The sequence below is a fragment of the Momordica charantia genome (assembly GCF_013281855.1).
Source record: "Momordica charantia cultivar OHB3-1 chromosome 2 unlocalized genomic scaffold, Mcharantia_2.0 BLBB01000002.1, whole genome shotgun sequence".
Taxonomy (NCBI): domain Eukaryota; kingdom Viridiplantae; phylum Streptophyta; class Magnoliopsida; order Cucurbitales; family Cucurbitaceae; genus Momordica; species Momordica charantia.
In genome coordinates, this window is record NW_028275160.1 from 12,145,363 (window position 1) to 12,157,027 (window position 11,665).

At 40.2% G+C, this 11,665-nt stretch overlaps 1 protein-coding gene across 1 annotated transcript; it reads right to left on the reverse strand.

Annotated features, from left to right (window-relative positions):
* Positions 1–10,183: 10,183 nt before the first annotated feature.
* On the reverse strand, positions 10,184–10,618 carry LOC148212826 (uncharacterized). The gene has a single exon (XM_088120383.1). It carries the CDS (start codon positions 10,616–10,618, stop codon positions 10,184–10,186), a length of 435 nt encoding a protein of 144 aa, XP_087976509.1.
* Between the last annotated feature and the right edge of the window lie 1,047 nt (positions 10,619–11,665).

Consider the following 11,665-nt stretch of genomic DNA (forward strand, 5'->3'; position numbering starts at 1 on the left):
ATAATTAACTGTATATAAAACAGAAATTCAATAGCACTTAACTCTAGTGGAACAACTAGTTAACTACGTAGAGGTTAGGTATTACATTAAATTCAAGACTTTAATAAACATTGTTTCGCTAAATAGGTTAAGATATTCTTTATCTTCTCAAAATCATTCCATTATTAAATTTAGAAAAAAAGAAATTAAAAACAGCAATAATGTTACATTCTTATTGTGCTATATTTTCATTTTAAATTTGAGAAATTTTATCAGATAATCTTTTTGCTAAAACGTTTATAAATATGTATTTTAATAAAAGTAATTGTAAATATAATATGTTTTTTGAAAATTAAATATAATATACCTTTTAAAAAATTAAGAGATTTAAAAAAAAGTATTAATCCCTAAATTTAATATCACAACACAAATTCGAGATGATGATTCAGGCATAAAACAACACTGTCGGGTGGAGGACACAAAATGGATGATTATCCAATGGTTTGAGACGGTTGAACCAGAACAGCAAACAACCGATTGCTTGATCGGTTCCAAATGTTTGTTCCACCTTAGAAACGACCAGCTACACTTGGCCAAATACTAGGTGCGGAGGTACAAACTCAGCACGACCAGCACGAACCATCTCCGACAAGAATAGCAGAAACTCGACATGCTCAACTACATATCGGATGCACTGTCGGATACCCCAATCAATAAATAATGGCCCCGACTATGCAGTCACGTATTTGATTATGTCTCGATCTTAATATCAAGGTCGGCCTCCTAACTAACTTGAACATCGGAGTGTTTGATCTCTTGTGCAAGTCTCTCCTTACCAAGTAACTTTTCTACTTGCTCTGATTCATCCAAGCTTGCTCAAGTGGTTCACCTCAACTTGATCAGCCGAGACCATTCACTTTGTTGAATATTTTAACTACTATATTTGGAAGTTACCAAAAATATAATATTTAGATCATCTCGACCCATGTATATATTATAATTAGTTTTTAAGTTACTATTTTTATATTATTTAATATTTATTAGTACCATATCTGCAGTCCAAATATTTATTAAGTTTTTATCTTTTTTCAGTTTTCCACAGCCTTGGGCCCAAAGGTTTGGATTACATGCAAAACTAGGGGACCACAAATTTTCTTAATTTCAAGATTGTTATTCTATGTTCTCACAAATCATTGGATTTACGATCTTTATTTTTGTGGTGGAGAATTCATGCCTATTCAAAGAAAAGGTTAAAGTTTGGAGGAAAGATGAAGAAATGGTAAATCTTTTGGGTGGATGAGAGCAAAAGAGAAGATTCTCTTGCTCTTCATTCTAAAATTTGCTTGGTTGTGCTCATAAGTTGCCCATTTTGTCCTTTGCCCTAAAGACTTTATGGTTATTACACATTATAAATAAAAAAAGAGGACTCCACTGAATTTTTTGATGTAGGTTTTGTTTTATTGTTATTCTAAATCACCATGTCACGTCAACAATTAAGTAGTATTAACAACATGTACTTGCCAACCTGAGCAATAGTTCTATACTATGTTGACACACCTATCATCGACCAAAAAGTCGCCGGTTCGAATCTCCACTACCACATTGTTGTACTAAAAAAATATCAAAAGTTGGTAGACAATTTTGAATATAGATAAGTTGTATCATATTACCTTTTCTAAAGTTTAGGAAGGCAATCAAATTTTTTTTTAAAACGTTTAAGAATTAAATAGACACAACTATATTTACTTTGTAATTAAACCTTTTCAAAATAAGTTAAATTACAAATTTAGTCCCTGGACTTTTAAGTTTGTGTCTAATATGTTCTTAAATTAGATACTTTAAAAGTCAGTCAAATTGATCCGTTAACTTTAAATTTTGTGTCTAATATGTTTTTAGACTTAAAAAATTGTATTATAGGTCACCGAACCTTCAACCTTGCATCTAATAGTCCTTGATCTGTTAAAAAAAGTTCAAATCCAAAAACATATTAGAAACACAATTCAATTTTACATCGTCAAATAGATTCGTAATCTAAAAAAAGGACAAATGGTTAAAGACCTATTAGACATAAAATCAAAAGTTCAGATTTAAAATTCTTGATACAAATTTGAAAGTTGAAAAACTAACCTTCAAAATATTATTAAAATATATAATATAGTTTTTTTTAATAGTTGTGTTTGTCCGAATGTGTGAATTAAAAAAAAAAAAAAAAATCTTGTGAGAAAGTTGAAATGCACCCGTGAACCCTTGTTTTGTGGTCACTCTCACTGATGAATGAGTGGCCAGCCAATCCTCAGTCACTCGTCACAGCTCATTTCAACTCTCTTTTTCCAAATTTTAATAACAACTTATTCTTAGCCCGTGACATTCAATTTTCTTTTTAAAAAATATTAGGACAACTTTAGTTCCACGTTTCTTACTCACAAATTTTGACTGGATTTCTTTTTTGGATAGGATAAAAATTGTCTTGATGAGTTATATTATTCTTCATATTTTATAAATGTCTATTTTTTTTTTAAATATTTACCAATATAGATTTATAAGATTTAAATAAGTTCTTTTGTTTCTAAGTTATCTTCCATCAATCTCATTATGTTACATTTATATGTATAAATATTAAAAAGTACGGATGTGGAAGGAATTTTTTTTTGACAAATTTAACTTTGATTTTTGTATAATGCCTAAACTATCATTTTATTAATTAAAAACAATTAATGAAAACTCATCCACTAATTTTACATATACGTAACATTCAAAAAAGAGAGAGAAAAAAAGACTTTTTTTTCAACATCCTTATAGTTAACACCCACTTAATACCCTTAACACTACCCCTAATTCACACATCTACCTTAATATATATATATATATGACACTTACTAAATATTAATGGTTTATTAAGGCTAAATTAAAAGAAAAATTTCTATTAGGTAACTTTTCATCTTTCAAATATTTTTAAATATATGGACTTTTCATTTTCTCACATGTTACTATATATAGTAATTCTACATTTACCCAATATCATTTTTTAGATTGGAGTCAAATATCGTTCATAATTCTTTTTTTCTATTCTATGTTCAAATTTCATTGTTTTTCTTTTCTATTTTTTATTGTTATACCATAATGTTTTTAGAAAATTATATCTCCCTAAAAAATTTCTGTATAATCTATATCTATATCTATATATATATATAAAAGTATGGATGTGGAACAAGTTTTTTTTCGACAATTTTATCCTTAGTTTTAAAATTAATACCTAAATTATCCCTATTAAATTATTGGTTTTATTTCAAATCCTCCATTCTCCTCCCACCTTGCTTCTTCTCTCTTTTATGTAACGGTTTTTTTTCTTCTTTTTAATACCTTCATTTAAGTTTATTTATTAATTAATAATTTTAGGTTGAAGTATAATGAATAATGAAACTTCAAAAGTTATATTATTTTAATGGTTACATAATATTTAAATTAAAAATATATTTGCCAAAGTAAGCATAGTTCAACGGTAATTGACATATATGTTGTACTAAAAAAAGAAAATGAAAATATATTTAAATTAGTAATTAAGTGCATTCATAAAATTGATAATGTAAAATATTCGTATACAAACTTTTGTGAATTTATTTTCTAAAAATAATTTTAAAATTTATAACGGTGGAAAATAGATAAAAAAAAACTACCATATTTTGAAAAATAATATTCTACCATTTTTTAGTACAATATTCTACCATTTTATTTCACCATAAAATTTATAATTTAAAAATCATCACTCACTATTAAAATATATTAATTTAATTTAAAACAAAGTTGTGACTTACCTAAATTAATTCAATAATTAAAACCTTTAATTATATTTAATTTTTTTAATATAAATGGGTTTGGAATTTCAAAAGATCTATATCTCTTCCCTTCCCTACAACTATAAAATGATTCTTTTTCACTCATTTCATACAACAAATTTGAGACATATGTTTTTCATTTCCTATCAACATTTTCACCCTTAGTCAAACTGATTCCATCAGTCGCGTCCATCAAATGTCAAACTTGCATCTTTCCATATCCACGTTGTCGAACATGGAAAATTTACGAGGGAGCATATTAGATTGAATTGGAAGCAGCTTAAGAAGCAATATGACATCATATATATTCAAAGGTCTGAAAAGGTCTGAAAAGTATACTTTGTTTATACATCTTTAAGAAAATGCATTGTTTCGTGGGGGAGGTGAAGAAAAAAAAAGACAAAGGTAAGATTTAAGAGATTTTTTTTTTCTTTATTGTTTTTGTTTTTTTTTTGTTTTCTTTTTAACAATGCTTTGAAAAATAAATAAATAAAAACATATTATGACTCTCTTTTAGAAAACATTGCTCATTCAAACGCATAAAAAAACTTGTATTGCTTTTTTATAAGCTAAGTATGATTCCTCCCTAGATTGAAAAAAAATGTTTCCAGTTTCTAGGTGCAAATATTTACGATGATAATTAAATGATAATATTTTAATAAGTAATTAAACAAATATAGTAACTAACCAATGCGCTTATTCTTACTTAACTTTCTAGTAGTTGTTCTTTAAATTTTTTGACGTATATTATTTATTTAGCGTTTAAGGTTATGGTTTAGGTTTTAGAATTTAAGGTTTAAGGTTTTATTTCTTATTAAAAAGAGGAATTTTCTTTAGTAGGTTTATTGTGTAGAATTTAAGGTTTAGAGTCTTATGTATTTGTTAAAAATATATGAATATAGAAAGTTTGGTAATTTTCACATGGGATCTATGGTCTCAAGATCTTTGAGAGAGAATTTGTTATGTAAAGAGTGAATCATATTCTCAACCGCAATCATAGCCCCTCAACTACCAAAGAACCTCTCTAAGCTCTTGAAGAACCTCTAAGACAAGATTAGCATTCCGATGAGCAAATTATTTTTTGTCCGATCTAACTTGCCGAGTAAAACTGGGTTTGCGTACCTTGCATTTAAGGCAGGAGTTTCTATTTATAGAAACTGGGCTCGACAGGAACTCTGACACACCGTAAAAATGCCGCGTGTTGTCGGGTTTTAAGAAACACTGTTACAGATAAGACTATAGGTCGGCTCGGCTTACTTAGGTCATGCCTTGGGTTCCGACCTCAGTGAACTTGGGCAAATTATTATACTTTACACGGTTTATAGTCTGAGCACCTTTACGATTCTGACACGTGGCAAGTGGAAATCAGCATCCAACATTGGCCCCAACTTCGGCGGGGCGAAGGTCGGCTCGGTGAAGAACTCCGAAGTAACTGAGGATGAGTGAAACCCACGTGTTAATGTGTGACGTCACAAATGTCGTCAACCCTAATTTCTGTCTCTAGAACTCAGACGTCGCCACAGGGATCACCTATCATGGACAAATCTTGTTCATTGATTCTCTTTTGATCGGACGGTCCTCGTGCCTCCGGAGTGCTCTATAAAAAGCGAAGTTCTTTTCGTTTCACTTTTGACTTTGGAGTTTTTGAGTACCTCGGCCATCGCCCAAGTATGGTATTTCTCCCTCCTCCATTAGGTAGTTTTAGGCATCTCGATAGTTCTGACCATGAGTAGCTCATCGAGTGATTCGTCGTCTGAGTTGACTAGCTCTTCAAGTACAAAGAGTGTCCTAGGAGACCCGAACTTAACCTCCACCTCGGGAAACCCAAACGTAGCATCAACCTCAGGAAACCCTAACCTAGCTTCCACCTCAGGAAACCCCTACTGCTGGCCCGGTAGTCGAGCTTCCTCCCTCGACCTGCTCAGTAGGTAGACTAGTCGAGCTTCGTAAAACATACCTTATCCCTGATTCTATAGAGCTTAGGGTGCCCAACGTTGGCGAATACCTCGAGGATCCCCCTTCGGGCTTCGTCAGTTTTTATTCCCAGATATTTAGTAGGGGGGTTAGACTTCCTCTTCATCCATTCATCCAGAGGTTCCATAGCGCGGTCAACCTCGCCCCAGCTCAGCTCTCTCCTAATGGATGGGCCACTGTGCTCGGGGCTTATGTGTTATGGTGGGTCATTTGAGACGAGGATGAGGACAGGCTCATCGTAGATCAACTCTTAGCCATCCATACAGTCAAAGCTTCCAACGAGGAGGAGGATAGGTACTACCTCTTTGCTCGTAGGAATTTAGGTCAGCTCATTAGGAACCCCTCTTCTAATAAGAACTGGAAGGAGAGTTGGTTCCTCGTCTCCGGCGATTGGCTCGTGAAAAATGAAGGGGGTGAGCCGATCTACCACGTCCCAGTAGAGTTCGGAGACATAGGTGAGTGCCTCAGGTAAGAGTTAGGTTCTTTTTAGGTTTTTTTTGCTTCCTTTTTTTTTTACAATGTTTTGTGATGCAGCTCTGCCATCTCCCATCCCGAGGATAAACAACAAGTTATGGGAGATCATCAAGCGCGCCCAAGGTCGGAACCTGAGGTACACCTGTGGGGTGAGGCTCTCGTTCCGAACTCCCACCTCTTCTCCAGTGGCCTCAGACTGCATAACCATCCAGACGAGTACAAGAAGATACCTAAACCTTGGCAGCGCAGACCAGAGAAACGCAAGACTACTGAAGGTAAACTATGCTTCGTATTCTAGCTCGTACCTGAGATCTCCTTACTAACCTCGACTTCTTTTCAGAGATGGCTTCCAAATTCATCGCCCTCGGTAGCTGAAAGCAGTAGCGCGCTTCGACCTTGACTGCTTAATCTGCAGCTCCCCAAGCTCGTCAGTTCACGAGTAGCGTCGACGTTCTAGCCCCCGGGCTCGCTAACCTAGTCAAGGTTCAGGCCTTACAAGCCGAGCCTCTGCAAACGGTCGTAGGGGGCGAGGGGTCTATAGCCCCTCTGGCTCGGAAGAAACGGGGAGGGATGCATTTCGATCTAAGGAGGTCACCTCCAAATCTCCTCCGCCCCCCATCGTGGTCGACTCAGAGGAAGGATCCCCTCCTCGTCGCAATCCTGTGATGGATTCTGCATTCCATTCAAGCTTGCCTTCTCCCCTCCCAGCATTCATGAAGTCACGACGAAGGTGGGGTCTTCAAACTCTCGCGGGGTGGAGCGAGCTGTCCAGACGCCGGAGAACCCTGCGGAGGCACTGAAGAAGACGATGGCTCTTACTGTAGAGGTAACCTCGCTTTCACTCATCTTTTCCTTTTCTCCCTTCTTTTTCTTTAACATCAATTTTTGCAGCTACACTACCATGCCTGCCTTTCTGCATCCATGGTGAGCTCCGAGCTCGAGGGTCGGGACCTGAAGGAGAAGGAGGCTCGGGCCTCATATGAACAATGGATCTCAGAGCTCGAAGTAGAGGTGGAGTGAGCTCGAGCTGAGAAGGAGGTCGAGATCGACAGGTCTCGAGCCTTGATCACTCAGGCCCGTGCCGACCTGTAGAATGCCAGCGGGCGGGTTGAGACTGCGGAGAAGGACTAGAAGGAGGCTCAGCAGAACATGGCGAGCTGGTCCTACTTGGAGAAGAAGGAGAAGGAGTTCGCCAAATTTGACGACCTGGCGCGCGACATGGCGGACAAGGGCTTCTACTACGCCATTGAGAAGTTGGAGACTGCTTGCTCGGAGGAAGCCATCGCCACTGCTGAGCAGGAGTATGAGGCCATCTGGGTCAACCGTTTTGCCGACGCTGGTGAGGGAGCCGAGACGGCTAATGCCGACGCAGGAGCCACAAGCCTAATGATCCTCTCGAGGAATAGCTCTTTCTTTTCTTCCTTCTACTGTTTCTCTCTCATCTTTCTTTTAGAACATGAATATTGTACCGAGCTGAGGCATATATACCTCAACTCTAATCATATTTTAATTCAATGAAACGAGGTTTTGCTTAGACTTGAGTTGCTCCTTCCAAAGTCTTTACACTTTTAATTTCAATTTTATTATTTGACTTTCTCAAGTCTGGATAATCTCTTCCTTGCCCAACGACTTACAAACCGAGGTAACTCGACTCGGCGGTGGGTTCAAACCGCAAGGGATGGTTAGGTTCTTACGAGCTGACCAGTGTTCCCAAAGTTTGAAAGGTGTCAAAGCCTTTCTCGTTATGGTCTAGCATAGGTCATACCACGCAACCTTCCTTACCCCCATTTGACGTAGCTCGGTACTAATAAACGACATTAATGAGTATAGTCAAATTTTTTACAAGTCATTGGAGTTCGACTTTCATTAATAAATGGGAATTTACACCTCGGTTTACATAAGTTTTTCTTTTGCCCTACTGATGATAAACTCGTCAGTATTCGGCTCCACGGATGAGGGAGATGTCTCCCGTTTAGGTTGGACAGTAGGTAAACTCCAGGATGAACTACTTTTAAAACTCTGTACGAGCCCTCGCAATTTGGTTCCAGGGCTCCAACATGCTGCGTCACCTTCTTGAGTCCGAGGTCTCCAGGCTCGAACATTCGGACTCTTACCCTGGCGTTGTAGTACTGAGCCATACGGTTCTAGTATTCTGCTAACTTGAGCTGGGAGTGAGACATTTTTTCTTCGAGCAGGTCAAGATTTAGAAGGAGAGCTTCACTGTTGGTCTACTCGTCAAAATTTTCAAATCGGAGTGTTGGCATGCTGATCTCTACGGAATGACAGCTTCTGACTCGAACGCTAGGCTGTACGACGTCTCGCGGCACGGCATAGTTCGGTAGGACCACAACACTTCTGGCAACTCTCCGCCCACCGACCCTTCAAAGACTCAAGCTTCGTCTTCAAGCCTCGTTTGTTAATTTTGTTAATAGCTTCAACCTGCCCGTTTGACTTCGGATGAGTTGGCGACAAGCTGAAATGGCGTATACCGAGCTGTTGATAGAATCGATTAAATCGAGCGCTGTCGAATTGCTTGCCGTTGTCGGTAATGAGGGCGTACGGTATGCTGAACCGACATACTATGTTCTTCCACACAAAACTAACGACCTTATCCTCGGTAATGGACGCTAGGGGCTCAGCCTTTACCCACTTGGTAAAATAGTCCACCGCCACCACTACATATTTCAGCTGCCACTTAGCCTTTGGTAGTGGATCAATCAGATCTAGCCCCCATTGAGCGAAAGGCCAAGGACTTGAGATCAACGTCAGCATCTCCGAGGGTTGTCGCAGGATGTTCGCGAAGCACTGGCACTTGTCACATGCTTTGTGAACTCCTTAGCATCGTGGTCAATCGTCGACCAATAGTAGCCCTGTCGGATGATCTTCGTGGCCATTGACCGAGCTCCACCATGATTCCCGCCAACTCCTTGTGGACATCGCGAATAACATACCTTGCCTCCTCTAGGTTGAGACACCGCAACAATGGTAAAGAATACCCCCTCTTGTAGAGCTTGCCCTCTTGCACTCTATAATGAGCCGCTTGACGTTGGAGCTTCTTAGCCCGACTCTGATCTACCAAAGTTAAACCACTGGTCAGAAAATTTTTTATCGGATCCATCCATGTGGGCTGAGCTGACTGGACTTCCATTATTTTCGGCTGGTCGATGGACGGCTCACCGAGCACTTCCACTGGCACCATTATTGGTAGGTCGGTTTCGTAGGCCGAGGCTAAGTGGTCTGTTTGATTCGGAGTAGGGGGTATGCATCAGGAGTATGAGGCTAAGGTGTGCTCTTGGTCGGGGGCATGCATCCGGATCTGTTTGTATCCGAAGTAGGCATCCATGAAAGAGAGTAGCTCGTGTCCTGCCGTCGCATCGACGAGCTGATCTATCCGAGGGAGGGGAAAACTATCTTTCAGACACGTCTTATTGAGTCTCGTAATGTCAATACAGAGGCTTTTTAACTAAACCAACATTGGAAAGCCACGCGGAGTAATGAACTTCTCTTATGAAATTAGCTCGTAACAACTTTTCCACCTCCTTACAAATTACATTACTTCGTTCGGCGCGACAGGCCGACGTTTTTGCCTCACAGACCTATAATTAGGATCTATATTAAGCCTATGCACCATTATATTTGGGTCGATACCCGGCATGTCGTCATGGGACTATACGAACAAACCAGAATTCGCCTTTAAAAAACCGATGAGCTCTTCCTTTATCTCGGCCCCCAGTTTGCTGCCAATACTGACCTGCTTGTCTGCCCCCATAATCGGGACGAGTTCTAACTCCTCTGCCGATGGGCCGCGGTTGAGCTCTGCCTCGGCGTCATGCTGTGGTGTGATCGTTTCGAGCTCCATAATCGCTGCGCAAGTGGCGGTCCCTTTCATATAAGTTGCGTAGCATTCTCTCGAGGTTCTTTATTCACCTCGGACCGTTGCAATTCCGACCGGAGTATTTCAGAACCTGATGAAAAGTAGAGGGGACCGCCTTAAGGTCGTGAATCAGAGGCCGACCAAGAATGGCATTGTACATCGAGGTGCGGTCTATTACGACGAACTCGGTAACCTTGGTCACTTGGTGCTCCCTTTCGCCAATGGTTATAGGGAGCGAGATGCATCCTTCTATGCTGACTGTCTCCCCTGCAAAGCGGACCAGGGACATTGGACTATGCTTCAGGTGTCTTCTCTCCCACCCCAAAGCCGAGTAGGTCGAGAAGGATAATATGTTGGTCAACGCCCCGCCATCAATAAGAACTCTCCTGACCTTCACATGATCTATCAGAGGGGCGATTACCAAAGCGTCGTTATGGGGCATATGCACCCCTTCACTGTCCTGCTCGTCAAACAAGATCGGCATCACAGGTTCCTTGGGGTACGGGGCACAGACCTCATGCGCTGCTTCTCAAGCTAAAGCCTTGCTTTTCTGTCTCGACTGCCCCCCACTTGGACCCTCGTGAATGGTATTTATGACTGGAGGGCGATCCTTTTTTCGTCTGGGCGGCTTCGACCCTTCTTGCTTCGATTCCCGAGCGGACCCTTCTGGTTCTGCTCGCTCCCTGTTGCCGACGTATTTCTTCAGATAACCCCTCCGGATCAAATCCTCGACTTGCTCCTTTAAATGCAATCAACGTGAGGTATCATGGTCGTGATCCTTGTGGAATCGACAGTAGAGTCACTTGTCTCGCTTTCCCGAAGGTCGGCAAAGCTTTTCCAGAGCTGCAAAGAGTGCCTCTAGGTCGGTGTCTTCGACTGCCGCGTAGATCTCAGCGATCGAGGCATTCAGCGGAGTGAACCTGTCGAACTTTGGCCCGTGACAATTTGAAGGGATTATTTCATCTCGTCGGCCTCTACTATTGTCGTCATCGACTCGTCGAGATGAATTTCGATCATCACCGCGCCGCTTTTTGGAGGGTAGAGACTTGGGGTCCCGGTCCCTGCTGCAGCTGCTTCTCCTGGCTTCGTTGGCCTTCCACAGCTCTAGACCGTTAATATACTGACGAGCTCGGGAGAGCATTTCGTTAAGACAGGCCGGCGGGTGGCTTCCAAACTCGATCGTCAGGTTCCAGTCGTTCAACCCCGTCGTGAAATACATCATGGCAATGTCGTCAATGCAGCTCACCACCTTGACATGTTCGTCCATGAACCGAGTGATATACTCCGTAAGGGACTCATTGGCAGCCTTAGAGTTCACAAAATCAAGTGAGTGAAGAAAGGAACTCAGTCTATTACCTGGCACGATGAGCCTACTTCAAACCATAAAGTGCCTTGGTTAATTTACACACCTTTCCAAATTGGGTCGAAACAACCATTCCAGGCGACTCATTCAGCAAGCAGGCCATGCAAAACGGCATTATTTATATCAACCTGACGTAAAGCCAGCCATTGAATAAAGCAAGAGTAAGAA

Coding starts and splice junctions, on each gene's coding strand:
- LOC148212826 (XM_088120383.1), bottom strand. CDS start 10,618: ATGCCGATCTTGTTTGACGAGCAGGACAGTGAAGGGGTGCATATGCCC.